The sequence below is a fragment of the Prinia subflava genome, chromosome 14 (genome assembly GCF_021018805.1).
Source record: "Prinia subflava isolate CZ2003 ecotype Zambia chromosome 14, Cam_Psub_1.2, whole genome shotgun sequence".
NCBI classification, from domain to species: domain Eukaryota; kingdom Metazoa; phylum Chordata; class Aves; order Passeriformes; family Cisticolidae; genus Prinia; species Prinia subflava.
This window is the reverse complement of record NC_086260.1, coordinates 16,306,965-16,329,101: the sequence shown is the minus strand read 5'-3', so window position 1 is coordinate 16,329,101 and position 22,137 is coordinate 16,306,965. Positions and strand designations below refer to the sequence as shown.

General features: G+C 48.0%; 1 protein-coding gene across 1 annotated transcript; it reads right to left on the bottom strand.

The window, feature by feature from the left end:
- Positions 1-12,642: 12,642 nt before the first annotated feature.
- Positions 12,643-20,996, bottom strand: CISH (cytokine inducible SH2 containing protein). Its single transcript, XM_063411414.1, has 3 exons — positions 20,295-20,996; positions 15,574-15,794; positions 12,643-15,086 (listed from the first exon to the last, which is right to left on the bottom strand). The coding sequence occupies exons 1-3, from the start codon at positions 20,339-20,341 to the stop codon at positions 14,584-14,586; spliced, it is 771 nt and encodes a 256-aa protein (XP_063267484.1). The 5' UTR covers positions 20,342-20,996; the 3' UTR covers positions 12,643-14,583.
- Between the last annotated feature and the right edge of the window lie 1,141 nt (positions 20,997-22,137).

Genomic DNA, 22,137 nt, shown 5'->3' with positions numbered 1-22,137 from the left:
CAGTGTACTAATTCCCTCCTGAGACTGCATATCCCTCCCTCTTTGTTTGCCTTCTTGTTTATTAGTTTATTCTCCTGTTGCATGAGACCGTCTGGGAGAAGGCTGAAGGCAGCAGAAGCAGGTGAAACGCTTAGAAACAACACAATTTCCTGGAATAAGGCATTAGCAGTTGTCTTCATCGATGCTTCTCAGTCCCAAGGGGATGTTTAAGCAGCTCAAAGGCTGTACAAACCATCTGTAATAACAGTAAAGGGCAAGGCAGGGGCCAGTGCCCCGCTGGCACAGCCCTCCCTGACCCCACAGCCAGACCCCACTGTGCCCCTAGAGCTGCCAGGATGCAAATGGGGGCATTTGCAGAATTCACTCCCCAGCCTGGCAGGAGGTGCTGCAGTGGCACAGCTCAGAGCCATCTGCTGCAGCAGCCTGGAGCAGGAGAGCACACACCCCTGCAGCTCCACAGACAGGCCGTGTGCTCAGTGTCCTTGGCCTTACTTCCCCCCTTTGCTGTGCGATCACCCGAGATGGGTTTGCACAGTGAGCAGCAGTTCCTGTCACAGGGTGAATTCTGAGTGGATTTTTGCCCCACAGCTCTCACTAAAAGGGCACGTGAGGCTTCCATCTGACCTCCTTTCTGGGCACTGCTTCCCAAACTGAGAACCCCTTGTCAGTGTAAAGTGCAGGCCAGGTGTGGTTCCTTCCAGACTCCAGGGAAAGTTTATTTTTAGCTTTGTGTGCTTCCCTAGGCAATATTTCCAGCTGATCCATCTTCCTTTCTGTGTTTTCTGTGTTTCCTAGAATTTGCTCTTTGAGCAAAGCAGTAGATTTGGGTTGGGTGGAGATTTTTCCTTTTTATTTTTTTTTCTTTGCAATGAAGCTGTTCAATTGTTTTCCTTAGAAATGCCTCCCTCGGTGCGCCGCTCAGGCGTGCGGCAGAGGAGGGGCTGCTGTCAGCACGGCTCAGTTCCTGGAAGAGCTGAAGCGCAGTGGAAATGACCCCAGGGAGCAGCGGGCTTTCCACAGAAACCTGCTGGGGGAAGGGCAGCCTGGATGGCCTGAAGAGCTCGTTCAGTTTCCTTGCTGCAGCCTGACAGGGATAGGGAGGGAGTGACAGCGTTACAGCTTCAGCCACATCGGTGGGGTGTTCATGCAGCATCCTGTGCAGTGAGGACATTGGGACATCCTTTTGTGGTTCTGTGCCCCTGGGCACCCTGTGGGTGCTGTCAGCCTCCTGCTCATCTCCAGAGACCCAAAGGCTCAGCAGATAAATCTGTCCAGTCCTTCCTTACATTAGAGATTTGTAATTCTACATCATATCCCCATTTTTATGATGTTTTCCTTCACCTTTCACTGTTTTACTTGCACTGTTCCTGCCTCACTGCTTTTAAAGGAACAAAGATGAATTGCAAATTTTGTAGCTGTGATTTAACCTTTTTCCTCGCTTGTGCTTCTGGGCTGGGCTGGTGGCAGGGCCTGGACTGATTTTTTGGATCAGTCATCTCACAGATGATATTTACAGAATCACCGGTATCTTTTATCTGAACCAAATATCTGTTGCCTCGTGCTTGAGGGCAGCCAGGGAAGAAGTGAAAAACCTCAGTCCTTATGGCAGGGGCCTAAGGGAGTTCACATGAAATGAAAAATCTGCCTGTGACACAGTCTGGATATAAGACAGCAGTGGAAGGATCTGGAAGCTTCTTCCCACCCCAGCTTGCTTTGGGTGCAGTGTCCTGTGGGTGCAGGCTGGGGTGTGAGCAGGCACGGGAAGGTGTCAGACTGAACCTGCCATGTAGGAAAATGCTGCTTTGCATGAGCACATTCCTCAAGGCTGCAAACCTTGGGAGCCCATGGCTTCAGCTGCCCTGAGCTCAGGAGCTTGTCTTTGTCAGGAAGTCAGGGTGAGCTAAGGCAGTGCCTGGATTTAAAGTGCTTGTATTCTGTGTACTCTGAGAGCTCAATTTTATACAACTCACTGAAATGACTTAATTGCTTTGTGTCTGAAACTGAGACCAAAACATGGCAGATCTGGGGTGCTCTGAGGTGCAGGGATTTGCCACCTGCCTGCAGGCTCTGCTGGCTCTCAGCAGGACGGACACTTGCTCTGAGAAGTTATCCACTCAGGATTGATTCCCACTCCTGTAGTGTGGGCTGAGCCTCACCTCAGATTTCAGGTGCCACTGGCTCTAAGATTTAAAGTTTTCTCACCTGCACAGGTGGCCCTTCAAAGTTTAAGCAGAAGAAAGAGATACTGCTACTGATGTCACACTTGTTCCATGGATTGTGCTCAGCCAGCAGCAAATCTAACCCTGCTTCTTGGCTAGAGAAAATCAGAAAGGACTCTGCTTTTGTTTCCTGCCCCAGGAACTTGAGTTTCCCCCACTGGCTTCTCCATTTGACTCCAAAAGGTCAAAGCCTTTTGTTAGGCTGTGCACTACTCTGCTGCACAGAGGGGTTGTGACCTGCCCCTTCCACACACCTGGGTGACTTAGCTGGGAGCTGCTCCACATTTTCCACGACATGGGAGGAATTCTTCATGCATTAGTATTAGTCCACCATATAGAAAAGGCAAAAAGTACTTTTCCAAGCAGAGGGGGTCAAGTACAATTAAAAATTTATTTTTCCATGCTCCTTTGGTCAGCATTGGAGACTCGAAAAAATAAGGATACTACTTGTGTATATATATATATATGTATATATCTTTATATATATAATAAGTCTAATACTCATAACAAAAGGACTTGACATTTAACAGCACAGGGAAGTGAAACTAATCAGATGCATTGTATGAAGACAGCATGAGGAAATGCTGGTTTGTAGTTGGTTCCTTTCCAGACAAATCATCTTAACTCTCTTCTGTCAGGTAAACACAGGGTGGAAGAGGTGTTTGTCACGAGAAGGGTGTAGCTAGATGTAATGAGGAACAGAATCCAATTTTCCATGAAAGCTCATTAGCGAGGAGTCAGACCTGTTGAGGTGCTGCAGTGCTGCTGCTCCCTCAGGGTGAGCTCCCGGGGAGCAGCAGCGATTCCTGCTCCAGCAGAGCCTCTCCACGCTGGGGAGGAAGGGCTGGGCACTGCTGAGCACAGCCCTGGGGTTTGTGCAAGAGCAGCAGAGCATGGGGTGAGAGCTCTGGGATCAGAGGTCCAGCCAGAGTTCACTGTTTGAGGGAAAGGACCAAGGGAAGACTTTGTGTGGTGAGAACCCAGGGCCAGCTTTGCCTCCTGAGATATAAAGCCAGGATCAGGAATGTGGCACGGATTGCTGGTGGGACAAGAGAGGCCACTGGTGCTTTCCTTTATGGTCCTACCACCCCGATGCACTTGTCTCCTCTGGCAGGGCAGGGAAGAAGGGAGCTTGGGTTACTTACAAATTGCTCTTGCTCAGATTTGAGGCAGCGTTGCAAAGGGCAAGAAAGAGCCACCTTTGCACAGAGTAACTTTGGGCCTGACTCACTTTGTGTCGAGGTTGCTGGTGCGGGGCTGAGCTCAGCGGAGGCGGCGGCGCGGTGAACCAACCCCTTTGCGTGCTGCCATAAGCATTTCTCTGGGATTGCTGCTGGAATCTTCCCTTGTTTGGAAGCTGCCCTGGGTGAGACTCTTCAGGCCTGGGTCGAGCCCTGCCTGTTCTGGCGCCGGGCGCTTTGCCCACTGCCCATAAAGGCCGTTCCCGCTGCGGCGGCGCCAGCCAGGCGCCAATGAGGTTCTGGGTCAGAGCAGCAGCCTGGGGGACTCGGGCACAGTTTGGTCCCAGGGTCCTCCCCAGGCCACCCATGGGCAGCCCCTGTCTCCACACCACTCTGTAAATCCAGTGACCCAACATGAAGCATTCCTGTAGCCCTGTGTCATCCCTGGGGACAGAGGAATGATTCAAACTCTGTTCTTGGGTGCTTCGAAGGGGTTTTGACAAGGTGCACAGGATTGCTTTAGTGTAAAATAGCAGTAGGGGCTGCCTGGTACAGGCAGAATAACTTGTTTGAACACAGCTCTGGTCGGGCTGCTTTGACTTTGATGTAGAAGAAATGACCCACTTTTGGCAGGGACAGCTGGCCTTTGAAAACAGAAGTTAAATTGTTACTTGGTAACCGTGTAAGGTTTGAAGTGCCTTTAGCATCCCAGTGTATCCTCAGCTGCTGAACCTTGTGCTTGCCTTCCTGTGTCTCAAGGTCAGGCTGGTCACCAGTGATAATTTTGTATCACTCAGGTATTTTCTGATGATGTGGAAGATCACCAGCACAGGGAGCAGAAACGAGGAATAACATGAAAACTGCAGCCATTCAGACACTTCTGTCAAGTACCATGCAGGAGATGTACACTGAGTCCTGGTGTCCTCAGCCTTTTTGTTCCTGTCTCCCCACTGGGAGACACACAACACCCCAACATCTCTGCAAAACAAAAAGCAGAACTTCAAAGGGTTTCCTTCAAAGAGGAAACTTCCTGTATTTGCTCATTTTCCTTTTGTTCCTTGAACATAAACATAGTTCAAGTGAGAAAGGAGGAGAAAAAGAAAAGTATTGCTGGGGTTCATAGATCTAAACAATCAAAAAATTAAAAAATCCAGAGACTTTTCAGTGCAGATTGTCAGTGTCTGACATCTTGCTGTAGTGATGGTCATTGCTTTAACTATTTGCAGGTTTTCTTCTATCTTTGTACCACCCTCCTTTTCCCTGTTGCTGTTGGAAGGTATCCCAGCCATGGTTCTTTCAGGATAAGGGTCAAGTTAAGGGGTTTGTGTTCATGGGGCAGGACTTCAGAACACGTTTCGTGTTGATTTTTTACATAGTCATCTTGTCATATGTACTGATCCTAAGGTTTAGAAATGGAGCTGGGAGATGAAGCTGAAGAGAATCTGTGGGAAGCATCTTTGCTCACTGGCATTCTTCACACAGGTGGAGCTTTGGGGGTGTCTTTCCCAGTGATGAGTTGGGCTCTTTCTTTGGCAGCAATTCCAGCTGGCACGAACACCTAATGGCAGAGAGGCTAAAGGGACCTGGGTTTTCCCCGTTTCCTTTGGTTGGCAGCATAACATAAAAAGCTCATTTGACTTATTTCCCTTTGCATCAAAAAGCAATCTCTACAAGGCAGAAGAGACATGAAAAGTCTGTGTTCCCTGACAGAACTTGGAAGTGCTTCCTTTTGAAGGCTTTAATCATCAGCTGCCTCCAAACATGCACTGCTGCACTGATGATATCAGCCTTCAGAAGGCTTGAGGGAAAGGGTAAAAAAATAATCCCTTTATGCCTTGGTTTCCGTGACATCACCGTTTGACGTGCCCGTCTTGGAAAGCAAACACCTTGGAAGAGCCCAGCACTGGGAATATTTATATCTCTGAAGCTGGGCAAGGTGAGCCTCGTGAGGAGTTTGACCTCAGCTGCCTGCGTCACACGGTGTTTGTTGGGCTGTTCCACGAGATCCAGCACTGCCTGGAACCACCAGTGCCTCTAACGTGTTCCCTTTGCCTTAGGTCATTTGTTTTGTCAATAACTGGGAATTCTGAGAGCTTTCTCTTTCTGCTGCAGAAAGAATTGGTGATGCTGGTTATAGGATCACTGTAGGGTATACAGAATTTCCTGTAAGCCTTTTGGTTTTTAACTGGCCTAAATAATAGGCTGAAGAGCTATGCTGCTGGTGGGAAGTGGGAGGAGAGAAAAAACAGCTTCTTTGACAGTTTCCTATTTCACTTAACTCAAACATAAGAAGAGAATGTTTCTTTTGACTCACAGGACAAAGATTGTCCTTGGTTTAAGAAGTTCTTTGACAGGAGTGTTGTTCTTCCATCAGCTAATTCCTCTAAGAAGAACTGGGACTAAGGAGGTGATTATTGGAGTACTTATAGGCCAAAAGGCAAATACAAAATAAACTGCAAAATTAATATGCAAAATCTTACTTGTTGCCTCCTGCAAACTGGGTAGAGAAGCATAAGCAGGGTAATGTATTATTTTTATTGTTTATTAGTGAAATAGGTCTGGATTGATAGCGTGTGACGGGGTTGTCTGGTTGTGTTATAGAGCGGACTTTTCTGAACCCACCTCTCTTCTCATCCAGGATGGATGGAGTATTCCCACTTCCAGTAGCTGTGCTGAACCATCCCATTGGAATGATGGTTTGTATAAGCACTAATACCAGTGTGATGATCAATGCATATTTCTGTTAATAGCAATGCACCTCTATGTTAGGAAACAGCAGGAGCCACATGTGACATCTTCCCTTACTGCTCCAGTCAGTGTCACAGTGTCACACTGTCACTTGACACTGGCACAAGTTATTTTGTTTTCAGCTGCATGCCTGGCTTGTTCTGGCTTATGTAGTGAAGTTTCCTCTTTCAGGCTGTGCTCAGCCGGGCAGGAGAGAGGTGAGGGAGGCAAAACTGCCTTCAGGTGCCTTCTTCACCTGGCACTTCTTAACAGGAGGGACCCGTGCTCCAGGGCAGGTGGACCAGGCCTCCTCCCCGCCTGCCTGGGTGGGCAAGGCACAGGGAAACTCCTCCCTTAACCCAGAGCCAGGCTAGGGGGTTGTGTGCAGCCTGGGGTGCATGAGCATGCCAGATGGAAGCTGCTGGGGATGAGGAGAGATGACTGAAGGAGTAGTGGGGACCATAGGAGTGGGAGACCAGTCTGGTGCGTGTCATCAGAGGGCTCTGCTCTGGGAATGGAGAGTGGACAGTGCAGCTATTCCCTGCATAACACAATCCACACCTTCTGCACCAAAGTGTTTCCCTGCAAGCTCCACAAACTCTTCCTCCCGGCTGGTTTCAGTGTCCCGGGGCACGGAGGGCGTTACAACATCTGCACACTCTGGCTGTTTGGATAATCCTGAGTCAGCTGCCTGGCAGGTCACGCTAACCCCGCTCCACAGGCTTTCATCAGCAACAAAAGGTTCTGCATGCACAGGGAGCCTTCAGTCTCCTGTATCCTTGGAAAGAAAAGAGTAATGTGGAGAATCCATGTCGGCCCACACCCGCCTTGTTCTGCCCCAGCTGATCCATCCCCAGCCTTGCAGCGCTGTTTGATCCCTGCTCTTCCCAAAATGCTGCCCACTGCCTCTCAGCCAAGGGGATTTCCATGGCACAGGACTGGAGGGAGCAAACCTGAAAGAGATGAATTACAAAGAATCTTAAAAGAATGTGAGGCATATTCCAAAACCAAGGGCTTAGAAAGAGGGAGGTATTTTCATAAAGTTAGAGAGATTTTCCAAAAAATTCCCTGGGAATTAATAAACAATGTCAGGTCATGCTTCAGACTATTTTCAGATTTATGTTTTAATTATAACAACACCTTTTGTGAGTGCTGAGCACTTTCAGACAAGTGCAAACATACAGCATGTGCAGTGGGCAGCATATTTCTTCACCTATTTCCAGGCTTGGAGGTAGTGTTTTGAACTCTGCCTCTGCAGTGTTTGGCAATGGCTGTGGTGACACTTGCATGATGGGAGGAATCCTTGCCAAATTGGGTAACTTCTGACAAGTATCAACACAGCTCTGCTTTCTGTAATCTGGATTTCAAACCATATTGCTGTTCTAGCGAGGAAGCAGCCCTGACATTAAGGACTCTGCAGTCTGTGATCAGCCATTAAATCTCTGCTCCTTTGCTCTGAGTGAGCCCACGAGGAGCAGCTGGCAGGGAAGGGCACCCCAGGAGATGAGTGGTGGGCCTTGCTGTGTATTTGTCCCAGATATAACCCAGCTCTGTCCTGGCCAAGGTGAAACAAGTTCACTGAGATCAGTTCAGGCTTGGCTGCTTGCTTTTCCATGGGTGATGTTTACATCCCAAAGTGGCATTGCACGTGTTCTGACTGGAATATTTGTGTGTGAGTTCAAGAAAGCCAGAACTTATTTGTAAACTGCACCATGGGTTTTCCTTCTGCTTTTAAAAGAAAAACCTCCATGTTGGGTTTGTGCATGTTGGAGACAGTGTGCGAGGAGAGGATTTTCTTGTGTTAAATCAGCAGCACTTCAGTGTTACAATTTTCCTTGCACACAAATTCACATCAGAATTTCACCAGGGATAAAATTCTTGTCTGTAAAACTAGGAATATGAAGTGAACCAAATTCTGCACTGAAGTAAATGAATTCCCATCCCACTCCTTGGGAAAGGAACCTGGATTTAGCCTGTTGTGTTTTACAGGTTTCCATGGCAGGGCTGTTTCAGCAAGGGCAGCATTTCTCCAAGAGCCACAGTTGGAAAAGCTGCAGCTTTTCTTCTTCCAGACCAGGGCAGTCACATGGTGGAGTTACTGGCCAGGCCAGAGTCCAAGGAACTTCAGTCCTGGCTGAGCTCTGCCACTGAGTTTTGATTGACCAGCTCTTCCTTTGTCCTTTCATCTGGTATATTTATATCAGGTTTTTGAGAAATACCAAGTCTCTGATGATCTGTTTGGGCAATCCAATGCTGCAGTAACCAGCATGATTTCAAGCTTTTATTGTCACTGTAGTACCATGGGGGGGACATTAAAACAAATGCCTTTCCTGGCTACATGGAGTGTTCTCTTTAAATAGCTGTTTTGACAAAAATTAACATTGTATTTGGGTTTTCAACTCAAGTCTGAGCTGCTGCAAAGTGCATTTACACTGCATTTAGGAAGTAATGGCATTGAGGGGAAAACCCTGCCAGTGAGGTCTGAGGAATAGGAGTAAAAGGAGGAAGGCAGTTCTTGTTCATGAAAGGAAACTCTTCTCTGCAAATCTAGGTTGGTCTGTCAGGCTGGAGCAGTTTTGACTGAACCCTTTCCTCTGCTGGGCCAGGCTGCTTCCCCCGGGACTGTTCTTTCCTATATTTAAATTAATCAAATGAGGATTTTGCAACAGGGGGAATCAATGGGCCAACAGCCTGTCTCCAGCCATGACTACTGCCACAACTGGTTACAGGGGAATGGAAGGACTAAGCCAGCAGTGGTTTGCAGTAAAACTTCCTTTTTTGTTGTCTCATCTGTAGTGAATATAAGCTGGAGTTCTGAAACTTTGTTGTTTTCCCTCCCCTTTCCAAATAAAAAACCACTCTTAATTACTATGTTAACATTGTTATGATGTAAAGCCCAAATTGTATTTTACTATCCATAGTTTTCTCTCAAAATTTAAGGCCCAGGCTAACAGTGAAGCCCTTAAAATTGCTTTTCTTCTCTCTGGTCAACATGTTGCCTACCAATAGCCTTTTCTTCTGAAAAATATGTTCTTTTTCAAGTAGAAAAAATTACTAGTTCTTGCTAAAGTTTGGAAGACTATGTTTGTGTAGACTCCCTAGTCCACATAATTGAACACTAAAAGACTCTAATTTCATTGCTAGGGCCACTGTGTCATTTTTCCCTGAGCTTGTTTTCTGCCGTGCAGCAGAGGTCGTGGCAGATGTGTGCTGGGTGTGCAGGGTCCTGCCTGTCCCCAGGGCCACGGCTGCCCTTGTTTGTGCAGTAAGCAGCAGCAGCAGCCTCACAATGGTTGTGGGGAGATCAACACCAGGTTCATTTGAGGCATTTGAGCCGTGCCTGCTCCTGCTCCTGCTCCCTGGGCTCTGGCTCCTGGCGTTACAAAACCCCACAGAGGCAGGTCTGGGTGTGGGCAGGGACTGACATGTCTGAGTCTGAGTGTGTCACCCACACTGGGGGCAGCGCCGGGGCCTCCTCACTGCCTTCCCTTGGACTCCCAAATTCAAAGCTGGCTTGCTGTGAACAGACAGAGGATGAGCTCCCCCAAGGACAGGGCAGATCACTAAGTAATTCCTTGTTTTTATCTCTGGGTGTTTTTGGTAGGGAGCTGCCCAGACTGATGGGTTTTCCTCCCGTTTACCCCGTGAGTGACGGGTGGGGGTCACTGACAGCACAATGTGAATGTTGTGACAATGCTGCCCACAACTGAGGGAGCTGGAGGATGTTACATGGCATCCAGAGGTGTTCTGGCACATCTTCACTGGATATTGCTTTACCTTCCACTCCAGACCTTTGGACTGCTGATGATTTCTGGGCTGGAAAAGAGGATACTGTAATTTCTCCAGGATTGCAAGGTCTCAACAGCCATTAGGGACAGATGAGAGGGCTGTGGTTTTGGCTTCTGACAGATTTGAACACAAGAATATGTTTGGCAGAACAGCCAAACAGTGTCCAGTTAATTTCAGTTTTAATTCCCTTGATTTCATGGATAGCAGGTAAGACTGACAATGGAATTTGGACTAGGAATGACATGTAATAGGTCAGTAAATGGAAATACCTGACCATAACTGTCCTAAGAGAAGTAAATACACTCTGCTGATACACTTGATTTGATGCTGGTTCCCCTGGCTTGGACTGGGGGATGGTGGGCACCTGAAAAGATGTGAGGAAAGGACTAAGATTTCAGTAAGTTAAAAAGGATAGGGATATGTGCATGTGAAGTGGTTATTTTACCCTTGCATGTGTTGCTTTTTCAGAAGGCTGATGGTTTAAGACAGAAAATGATACCATGTGTGCCTGACAAACTGCAGGGGAGTTCTGCTGTGGCAGTGGGCCATGGGAGTGGGGTTTCACTCGTGGATGGGATTTCTATTCCCAGTCCTATCAGTCTGCTTTTCAGACTCTGTGAGGGCTTCACACCAATGTTTCTATCTGTAGGCAGAAACTGTAAACCAGGAGAGAATCCAAACTGTTGTGCATTGGCTCAACAACCATGCAGGTGTCACTGGGAGAGGAGCTGCAGCTGTACTTCAGTGCTGATAAAGGCCAGGATGCATTGCCTCGAGTGCTCCTGGTTCCAGAGATGTGGAACTCAACTGGAAAAATCAGCTCAGTCTGCACAGAGCTTTGGCACAGGGATTTTCAGAACGTGAATCTGTTTTCTTTAACAAGAAGTGCTGAAGGTGCAGGGGTGGGAGTTGTTAAGGGAACAGCTGATGAGGTAAAACCGTGTGTGACTGCAGCTTTGGGCCAGCCTGGCACATCCAATCATCTCCACTTTCAGCCTGAAAGGGAACAGCAGGGTTTCCTATGTCTACTCAGAGGAAGAGTTTAGCCCAGCTAAGAAATTAAGAAATCACTCAATAATGTGTCAGAAATGCTGCATTTTTCTTTCCAGGTTTTCCAGACTTAGCAAAGTTTCTTTTTAAAGATAGATGCAGCTTTTCCTTTTGTTTTCATGTTTCCACTTATTTAGTGTTTTGCTTCTATCCTATGCAGTTCTGTTTCCATATTTCCCATTAAACGAACAGGGATGTGATTGTTTTTGTTTAACAGCTTGATCTGGAACAGATTATGGCACTGCCCACATTTCCTGGTTTGGTGTGCAATGGAAATCTACCCACAGACTCACATTGATGAGATTGTGGAAACAGTATTTGCTAGGGAATGCCAGCTCCATGGCTGGCATAGGAAGCACAGCACGTGCTTCAGGAATACTTTAAAGCAGTACTTTGAACTTTGAAGCCAGTGGATTCACAGAGGAAGAAGGATGGGAGAATGTCTAGTGCAGTTTGTCGGTGTTTTTCTGAGTGTGTGTTCCATTTTCCACTGGTTGGGAGCACATTGTGCTTGCCCTGGGCAGGGACATCTCCTGGCCATCTCTCGTGGGAGAGTCACCTCCCAGTAGTGGTGTTAGCTCAGAGGGTTCCCTGTTTCAGAAGCTACACAGATGGGTCTCCTCTGAATCCCTCTGCCATTACAGGGCAGATCCTGTCCCCGTGGTTTCCCCACCTGCTCTCTGGTGTCTCAGGTGGTGTGAGGGCAAAGGCTGCAGGGCCAGGGCACAGGTACAGGGACACTGCAGCCCGAGGGCCCCACAAAAGGGGAAATTATCTTCCCTGGATCTCCCACCCAAAGCATCATCTGCCCATTTATGTTCTGTCTTCTTTCCCCTGCACTGTATTGGTTTCCTATGGCACACAGAAACAATACAAGAATAATTCCTGTGTTCTTCCACATAATTAAAAAAGTTCCTTCAGCCTTTATTAACTTGCTGCTGCTCATCTGTGTGCAGTAGGAACCAGGCCCACACTGAGGATTTTGGTGTTTATTCTCCCAGTATCTGAAGGGCCTTTTTTGTTAAAAGGCTTTTTGTCTTGTTTGAAAAAAAATGGACACAAGTTTGCCCTGTGTTCTTGGGGAGGATTTCTCTAAACAGAAAATGAATTCATCCATTTGGAGTTTACCAAAGACTTTTACATTGAGTGGCTTTAACGTATATTTAAAATGTTTATTTAAAATCCAGAGTCAAATGATTTTTAACAAACTGTCTCAAGACAGAAGAAACTGACTTTTTGGAGTAACTGTATTGTTTATTTGTTGTATTGCAGTAGCACCTAGAGATCCCTACTGTGCTAAATGCAGAACAAACACAGAACAGAGCTGGTCCCTGCCCGTGGGAGCTCACAGCCTTCAGCTTGGGGTCAGCCAGGAGCTCCTGGCTCTCTGTGAGTCAAACCCACAGCTTGGCCTCCCCATCACCCCCAACACAGAACAGATCAAACAGGAGGCAAGTTTCAGAGAGCTGAACAGCCTGCCCTTCCCTGCTGCACACTTCTCCAACTGATTTTCCTCAAGCTGTAGTCACCAGGCCTGTGGCTGAGCTGTGTGGGCTTCCTGATATCACTGCTGCTCCTTGGAGAGCCGTGGTTTCTTGTTCCCAGTGTCCTCAGGCAGATAGAGGTGTTTGGATAAAAGGAAGCCTTTTCAGTGGTTTATCATTTATATTATTTAAAAAAAAAAATCCTTTTTGCCTTCTACATTTTCATTCTCATTCAGTACCTTCCCGTGGTTGCTGCCATAGAAGGCAAGGGGGAAGGGTATACCAAAAAGCAAACCTGACATCACACATGCACACTGTCAATCATCAAAGTATCAAAAACAAAGCTTGCAACAGCACAAACTTGTATAAATGTGGAGAAAAAAAAAAAAGGACACTGACTAAGCACATCAGGCCATCTTGTCCCTTTTGGCAGCTTTAAGATAGGGTGGAAGAAAGTCACCCATTTTTTTGAGCTTCTCTCCCAGGTCACCATCCCATCTTTTTCCATCTTCTCTTCCAACACTCAGCTATAGCTGGGGGTTTGTCCATTCTGATTTACAGAGCCTTAGAGAGAGTTCCAGGGAAGGATGAGCAAGGAATCCCTAATGTTGGTTCATGCTAGAACAACGGGGTCCTGGGGGCAAAATAAACCAAATTATCATTTCTGTAGACCTGTCTGTTCCCTCCTCTAGTCTCATTGATGTCAAGGCTGGGGAAGATGATGGGATTCAGGGAATGAGCAGGAAGGGCCAATTTGTCTGTGCTGGTTTGGGGCAGATCCCATCTGCTGTGAGTCCCTCCTGTGTGTGAAAGAGCAGGGGAAGAACCATTGTGCCTCATCTGCAGGGGGTAAAGGGAATGGGGTGTGAGGATGAAACCCAGAGCCAAAAGCCTAATTATGGCTAACAAACATGCAAGTCAGAGCAGGAGGAGAGGCCTGGACCTTGGCAAGCAGAAATGCTGGATTGTGGTTTCCAGTGTGTGCTCCAGCGGGCGGTGACTAATGCTGGCAGGAGCAGAGCAGGCGGCAGCCTGGCACGGCAGGAGCAGGGAGCAAGGACAGCTCTGTGGGCTGAGGGGCCTCCAAGGGCACCCCAGAAATAAATAAATAAATATCCTGAAGCTGTGCGTGTCACTGGTGCAGCCCAGCAGAGCTGTCTCTGAGCCCCCGCTCAAGGAGACCCTGGTCTTGCCCTGTGTCTCAGGCAAGGCCAGGGAACAGCACTTTGAAAACACAAGCCAAACTCTGGGTGCTCTGAAATGAAATCCTTCTGCCTGCATATGAGAAAATTTGGTTTCTAATTACTTGTTTTGAAATGTTTTGTCACAAACTTCCTTTGGAGATGGAGAAGATGGAAAAAAAAATGGGATGAGTGCTCCCTGGCCCAACCTCACTACCCAGATCTCTGCTTAGAGGTCTCAAGGAAGAAGAGCTTCCTCAAAGAAGTCTCCTTCCACGTATGCAGCACACATCTCTGGGAGTTCTCACTGTGCTCTGAGGTTGTGATACCCTCTGTAGGAGGAGAAAACAAATAGTCTTTACCTCTGTAGAGGTGGGTCTGGATACAGTCATCTGAGTCTCACATACCCCAGAAGCCTAGGAGAGCTTGGATGTGGACTCCTGTAACCTGTCACAGGGACAGGCTCAAACAGAATCTATTTGGATGAGAATCCAAATCCAAATTCCCACAGAGCTTCGGCTGCCAGGTGGCTGGGAGCCTTTATGCTACCTCTAATTCCACAAAAGAAAAAAAAACAACAATAAAGTAAAAGGTGCTTTAAAAATATCATGAGGAGAGAAACTGCCATGGAAATAAATAGCAAAAATAACAACGTTAACATGTCCGGTGTCGCGGCAGCTCTGACATTCAAGTAGTGTGGCCCATGCCCACAGAGCTTCTCACAGCCCTGCTGGCACGGCCCGAGGGTCAGAGCTCAGCTGGTGCCCCCTGCTCACTGGAACAACCACTCCTCCCTGGGGCTGGAATGGATGTGAAGAGAAGGGGAGGGGAAAGACGGACGCAGTCTCTGCTGATAATCAAGTCTTTGCTCGCCCACCTTTCATGGGACGGAGACACCAAGTTCTGGTGGCCGTGTCTCTGTGGTGGGTGCCTGAGAGAGAGGGGCCGTGCCTCAGAGCTGGAACGGGTACTGCTTGAGGTACTCCTCCATGCGCCGGGGCAGCGGCAGCTGCTCCACGCGCGCCGTGCAGCGGTTGATGCGCAGGCGGCACAGGTGCTGCAGGCTGGGAATGCTGTCCTTGCGGCCCAGCGGCCGGATCAGCTTCAGGTGCACCGCCGCCGCCGCCACCTCCTTCTGCAGCGGAGGCGGAGGAGACGGCGGCGGGTAGGGAGCCTCGCTCTTGCTTTCCGTGGTGCAGGACATGAGATAGTGCTGGATGAGGCTGACCACGTCTGGGAAGGCCAGGATGCGAGGCTTGGACAGGTAGTTGGAGTCCAGGCGGAACTTGCTGTCGGTGTACTCGATGCGCACGTTGGTGGGCCCGCGGTTGGTCTTGACCGACAGGGTGAACAGGTAGCTGGGGTGGGTGCTGTCCCGCACCAGGAAGGTGCCCTCGGGCATCTTCTGCAGATGCTGCTTGGCCTCACTGGCGGTGATGGAACCCCAGTACCAGCCTGGATAAAACAGCCCAGAAAGAATTTGTTAGGGAAAGGATGTATTATAGGACTGGCAGTGTATTTAGGGAAGCCTTGAAGAAAACCACGCTCAGGGCCTGGGAAGCAACCAGAGCCAGAGTTGGCAAGACCTTCATAAATTAAGACCAAGTTCTAAGGGTTTCCTGCGTGTGCTTGCCATTGCTGTGCTGGGGCTTGGGATGAGGCTGGCGGCTGCTGCAGCAGCTGCAGTTTACAGAGAAAAAGCAATTTGCTTTTTGCAATTCCTTCTCCCAATTCAGTTACAAAAGATAAAGCAATAAATTAGTTCATGATGTAAGTTTGTAGAGACTGCAGCTACACTTGCTGTGTGCACAAGAGCCAGCCATGGCTGTGACAGAACCAGGTTCCTGTCTGAAGTGGAATCAGGAGATTCCTCCTGGTGCTCAGATTGTGGAGTTGGGTCCCTGCACCCTTCTGACCCTGTGACTTTGCAATTGAGTCTTACCAGATTCTCGCAGGTAGGAGAAGGTTTTTGCAATGCAGAGAAGGTCTTCTTCAGGGTCCCGTGTCTGAGGTGGGTTATCTGGAACTGGAGGTGCAAGGGCAGGCACAGACTCCTCCTGGAAGGCCATAACTGGGAGAGGCTGCATGATGGGCTCTGACAATTCCTCAATGCCCCTGAGTGACAGTCTCCTGATCTTTTCCTCTGCCAGCAAAGGATGAGGTCTGAAATGAAAGGCACATTTTGCTATATCTCCTTGCCTTGAGATCGATGGCAGGGTCTACTCAGTGCAGGCTACATTGTACTACAATGTGTTGTGTTTTACAAGCAGATCCTCAGCACCATTGTTTCTGAGAGAGGCAAGGGAGGAGGAAGGAACACAGCTAAAGATGAGCCCTTAGGGACAGTGGGTTTACCTCTTTGGCCTTATAGGAGGGAGTCGGTCTTGCCATTTAGGATGATTTGAACCTGATATTTTTAGATGTTGCCTTTTAATACGTAGTTTCAGGGGCAGTAAGGTTTATAACAGCATTACAGCTTCACTGACGTGATTACAATGTTGGAGTATTTCTATTTCTGCCAGTGGCATTGTCATTTACTGCAATATAATTAGAAGCAGAATTGGGAATATCTTGGGTTTTGTCCTACTCACTTTCTGCTCAAGGATGACCTGGTCCTAAATGAATCTGTCAGAACTCAGAGTGAGCTGATCATGTAGGAGAACAATGGGAATTCTTGTTTTAGCCTTGCCTGTGCACTACACCCACCCCGTCGTTCAGCAGCTCGATGGAGGAGCCAGTGTGGCTGTAATCCCTGCAGGACTGCAGGAGGAGGCTCTGCCATGCCCAGGGTGCTACAACATGTATTCCCCTGTGGCCTAAAGTGGTGTAGCTATTCAGCATCTAAATGCATTTTCACAGAGCCTGGAGCTCTCATGAGTAGTGGGTGCTCCTCCTCAGCAGCACAGGAATTCTTAAAGGAAAGCAGAGCTCCAGAGGGAGGATGGATGTCAGAGGCCAGGAAAAGCTTCATTCCCAGGCAAGCTCCTGAACAAAAATTAATTTCTGGTCCAGTGTATGTAAGCTCTTTGCCTCTGTGCCCTGTCCTGCTGCATGTCCTGTGTTACATCCCCCCACCACACCTGAGATGTTTTTCAGACTCTTTAAAGAAAAGATGGCTGAGAGAAATACACCCAATCCTTAGTGTGACACTGCCACAGCACCACTGGAGCTGACAGGGACGGCACAGGGTGCAGCCACCTCCCCACATCACTGAAGAGAAGCAGAAGGAGACTTTGAAGTCCAAGTGCTTCCCTTTGGATCTTCCTCCTTCCCTGTGCTCTGTGTGAACAGGGACACTTCAGGTACATCAATAAATGTGCTGTACACTGATCTGCACCTGATCACCACCTCAGACTGCTGAGATGCAAGTATGGGACACAGAACAAGAAGAGATGTGGGAGGAAAGTAGATTAGAGAGAACCTGGAAGCACCTTCACACCTTGTAAGTGAGAACCATGATCAGTTCCACATCTCTGCATTTCCAAACAAACCATGGAGGTTTGGAGTAAGGTTTTGTAAAACCACTGGTAAATTTAAATCTATAGAGAAATACTTCTTGCCATTGCAATATGTAGCAACCTCCAACTATTCTGTTGGTATTTAGGAAAGATTCTTTCTTTTTCTATGTGTCAAATCACATTTCAGAAGAAGGATACCTGCTTGGCTTTCATGGTATCTAATATATGTTTCTTCATTTCTATTAATGGATAGGAAGCCAGGCCAAATAAAAGTGATTGCTGGCCCTTGGTCACCCTTGGTTGCAGGACTTGCATTTTCAGGGGCTTTTGTAGATCTGGATGTATTTTTATACCTGGAGATCATTGTTGGGAAAGCTCTGAGTTCTCTTTTAAATCCTCCTGGAGATACATTTATAGGTGTTGAGGGCTTCATTTTTCAAGATATTTGGATGTCTCCCTCTTAACGTCATGGTCTTTACAAATGCCTAGCCACCTGTCTCCTTGGAGAAAGGAGATTCCCAATTCTCCATGACCCCCTTCCCACACAAGGAAAAAACCAGCTCAGCTGCTTGGAGCATGGTGCAAATAAAGGTCATGGATTTGATCCCCACACAGGTCATTCAGAGTTGGACTTCATCATCCTCGTGGGTCCTTTTCAACTCAGAATGTTCTGTGATTCTGATCCTTGCCTGTGCCAAACCTAATTACCAATTGTTGCTGTGCAAAGAGGCTGTCCCAGGCCTGCTGGCAGAGCAGTGTCTCTCATACCAACTGTTCCCTGAGCTGAAAAGGACTGAGACTGATACTAAGGAAAATCAGTTCTGCACCATTCACTCCCCAGAACTTGAATACTGCAGCCCAAGCGTCCAATCTCTCTGAACTTATTTTCTCCTGGACAATTTTTCTGGCCTACCCTTCCAGAAAGGTTTGGAACATAAAGAAAACTTTCCATAGCATGGAACATTTCTTCTTTTTATATACCAGCTTCAGAGAGGAAATAAGGAATTGGCTGAGAGGTGGTGAAGGAAGGGAGAGACAGCAAAGCTTCACAGGGAAATGTCTGCCATGAATCAGTAGGAAAGTTGTTACTTTCAAGGGCTGTACCAGTTCAGTTTGGTCCTCCAAAAACCACATCAACTTGTGTGAATTTTTCAGTAGGTTTCTTTTACAGAGCCCATGTGCTTGAGGTGAGTTTTCCCACTGTACTCATGCTCTGCTGCCTTACACTTTGTGCCAGGTGAGGCTGGAGGAGTCCTGGCACTGTGGGGATCCTTCCACTGCAGCCAGAGAAAGGCCGGGCTCACACATTTCCTATTTTCCTTCTATACAGCGGCCTTATGCCCCTACAGAACCTCCCATGTGGCTGCAGGCTCAAAGGATGGTGGAAGAGAGGAGAAGGATCAAAAATTTTGGCAGACTGGGAGGTGTTGGTGTCCTAAACAAATCTGTACGTAGGATGAAGAGCTGCTGCCGGGAGCAAACAGAGCAGCTCCCAGCACAGGAATGGGAGAGCAGAGGGATCAGCAAGCAATGAGGAACATTTGCAAGAGAATTAAGAAAGGTTTGCTGGCATGAGGACAGGTTGAAAAAGGTTTGCTGACATGAAAAAGTCGGTTCTTTGGTGGGGCAAAGAAAAGATTTGCAAATAGCGCTTGTAAGAGAGAAAGCAGAGGAAAGATGTGGAGAATCAGGACTGAATAGAGCAAAATGTTCATACAACAGTGAGGAGGAAGCAAACAACCATATGAAATCTGGCATGTCTAGCTGGGAGTCTGGGTGCACTCTCCAGAGACAGCAAATGAACTTCCCTGTGCTTTGGCAATTAGTGTTTCAGAAAGCCTTGGAACGGCAGGAAAGTTCAGGAGAATCAGGTATGTCTGACACCATTTAGTGTTGGCTTTGTAGTTACTGTGCTGATAAGTTAAATTCATAACACAGTATAAACACTACAGAAAAACGTGTGGAGCTGCTCTCCCTTCCAATATTCCAGTGGGAGCGTGGGCTGAACAGGGCAGAGAGTATGGAGTCCAGGATTTATGAAATCCTAAAGGATAATGAAAATGGAGCAATAAATGGTCTTCAAAATAGACATTAAAAGAAAAACATCTACCCCTCTGGCTCCATAATAAGTTCTTGGTGGCTAAAGGAAGCAGTAAGTCTGGTATGTTGACCCTGGAGAAAAGCTTCAGATAAGGCTTTCCCAAAGGCCAAGCTGAAAACGAAATTCGCTTTGCCATGGCTATAGGAACTGCAGCTGCAGACTGAAAATCAGAGTGAGAACAAATCCCCTTGCATGGCAGGAAATTAGTGGTAAGCTCGAGCTCTCTTTGTCTGTGGAACAGATTCTGGGGGGGAAATGGCAGAAAAATCCCTGTGCTTTGATCACTGCAAGCAAACAAGGAAGATTTTACCGTGAGGAAAATCCGCCATACACCAGAGTGATAGGAAAATCTGACATGATGGCTCAGACTGAAACAAATGCTCACAATTTCCAAGTATGCCGCGTGTGTAAAAAATACCAGGTGATTCCTGCACACCAGGTGTTCTTTATCTGATGAACTGAGCTGGTCACAGGGACCCTGAAGTGCTCAGTACTGATGTCAGAGAAGGCGATTGGATGTCACCTGTTCTCCTGGAGGCAGATATGGAACTATCCGTGTGCCCCCTGTGGCTCTCACTCTACAGAAAGCTGTGTATATGTACATACACCTAAACTGACATGAAATTGGCAATAATTTAGAATATATATATGTATCTCCTTAAAAATAGACCAATAGACCTAAACTCCAGGGAAGGTTTTTTTACTCCAGTAAGCAGTTTGATTCCAAAGGGACTTTAGAGAGCACCTATGGTGTTGGTTTGGAGTCCACACTGGTGCTGCGTCCACCTCACTGAACAACACACTCCAAGGTATTTCTACTCTCCCAAAGACTTTGAATAGCGAGTAGTTTTTCAGCAGTAGAAAGCACGGAAATCAGGAATCAGGAATCAGGAACTTTATGGTTCCATGATTTTGGCCTTGGAATCTAAAACACAGACACACAGGACAGACACACAGAACTCAGCACTGAGCTGGCCGAAGTCACTCCCATTCCATTACAGTCACACACGGCAACACACACGAGCTGAAAAACCGTCCCAGAGAACCTTCCTAATTACAATTATCAAAGCACAGCTTTTCCCAGAAGGCTGCAAAGTATCTTACCCCTGAACACAGAGGATCATGTCACTCCCGGACCAAGGGAAAAGCATTAAGTCTTCAAGAAGGTGGGAAACGATTTCTCCTCTTCTTTCCTTCTTTGCTTCCCCGAAGCAGCGCGTTCAACCTCTGGCTGGGGTTCACGGTGAGAGAAGGCTGGCGAGTCCCAGCAAACCCCTTCTGCAGGTTGTTTCAGAGAAAGCCAGGCAGAAGACGAGCTGTCCGACAAAGGCTTCAGCAACTTTGGCCAAGAAAATGCGTGCGCTCTCGGTGCTTTACAAAAATAATGTATTCTTGTTCTGCTTTCCAAAAAACAGCAGCAAAAAAAAGTTTAAAAAATAACCAGAAAAAAAAAAGGAAATTACATCTATTTAAAGAGGAACTGATCTTCCTTCAGAGCACTCTGAAATAGTAATAAATAGGTACCAATAAATAAGATCTCCCCGAGTGCTGCGGGAAGAGCCGGAGCAGCGACCTGTCTCAGCGCTGGCTCCGCAGAAATGAAGCTCCGTGGAAGGAAAAAAAAAAAAAAAAGGCAAACCTCCTTAGTAATCTTTTGTGTGTCCCTTTTAATCTGTTCCAGGAAGTGAGGGATTCCTGGAATCGTATTGTGTTCTCATCACTCTTCCTATATCAGCCACGAGGGGAGGGGGGGAGGAAAAAAAAAGGGAAGGTATAAATAGCTGTGTCCAGCACGGCCGCGTCCCTGCTGCCATGGCCGGGGAGGGAGGGAGGGGAGGGCAGCGAAGCCCTCCCGGCGGGCGGGCAGGGGAGGGAAGGAAGGGGGGGAGCCGTGCGGGGCCGCCACCGCGCGTGTTCGTGGAAACGCCTTTGATCCATTTCCAAGAACTTTCCAGGAACGCGGGGCCGGCGCGCCGGGCGCTGCCAATGGGCGCCGCCGCCGCATGCGCGGGGCCCGCCCGGGGCGGGGCCGGCAGCGCCCACCGCCGCCTGCCCGGGCTTGTGCGCGGCTCCCTTGCGTTCACGGGCAAATTTATGTGTAATTTTGCTGCCATTTGTTTTTAAGCGTTTGTAGTTTCGCGGTGTGATTTTGTGCCGGCATCGTCCCCGAGCTGGCGGCGGCTCTCGGCGGCGCCTGAGCACCGGGGGGCTGCGGGGGCCAGCAGGGACTGGGGCAGGGTCCTGTGGAGAGTGATGTAGTCCAGGAGGAGGGTGTGCTGCAGGTCGGCTGCTCTGGGCAGCGATTGTGTGGTTGTCACGCTGCACGGGTTTCTTCAAAGGTTTACCTTGGTCACCCGGGAGTCCCCTGTGAATCGGGTATCAGCTCAGCAAAGTCTCCTGGAAAAGGCTACACCACCACCGTATTGTCCTGCATTTATAGAACGCTGTCGAGTTACAGTCTGGCAGCCCACGAGGAAATGTTTCAGTTTCTTTAACGGTTATTGAACCTTTCATTTTTGAACACTTTATAACAAAAGCTCGGTTGCTTTTGTCTTTTCCTGCCACGAGTTGCCACCTCTTTGTTTATATGAGAGAATGAGAGTGGTCTGTCTGTCACCTCCTTTGCAGTAGGCTGAATACTTAAAAATATTAGCAACCCTTGTGCCATTCAGAACATTCAGAAGTGGATAGGCCAGGAGCAGAGGGGAAGGCAGGATGCTGATAAGGGTGAGGTTAGAAGGGTGTTCCCTTCTAAGCTTATGGACATGAGCTGAGAGCAGGCAGGCTGTGTTCAGCTCCTGACTCAGCCTTTCACTCCCTGCAGTTTCATTTGGCAGCTGCTCAGCCTCCTGCACGTTTCCATCCGTTTTCTGTCCTCAATCAGGGGCAGTGCAGTAATGAGTGCTGCTAATAATACCCCAGCTATGCGAAGAGAGAGGTGCTGAGG

What these genes read in the sequence shown, in the direction of transcription:
- CISH (XM_063411414.1), bottom strand. Translation starts at nt 20,341, where the DNA reads ATGCTTTTCCCTTGGTCCGGGAGTGACATGATCCTCTGTGTTCAGGG. An exon ending in ATGATCCTCTGTGTTCAGGG is followed by an intron (nt 15,795 to 20,294) that starts GTAAGATACTTT and finishes CTTTCATTTCAG; the next exon opens with ACCTCATCCTTTGCTGGCAG. An exon ending in CTCCTACCTGCGAGAATCTG is followed by an intron (nt 15,087 to 15,573) that starts GTAAGACTCAAT and finishes TGTTTTATCCAG; the next exon opens with GCTGGTACTGGGGTTCCATC.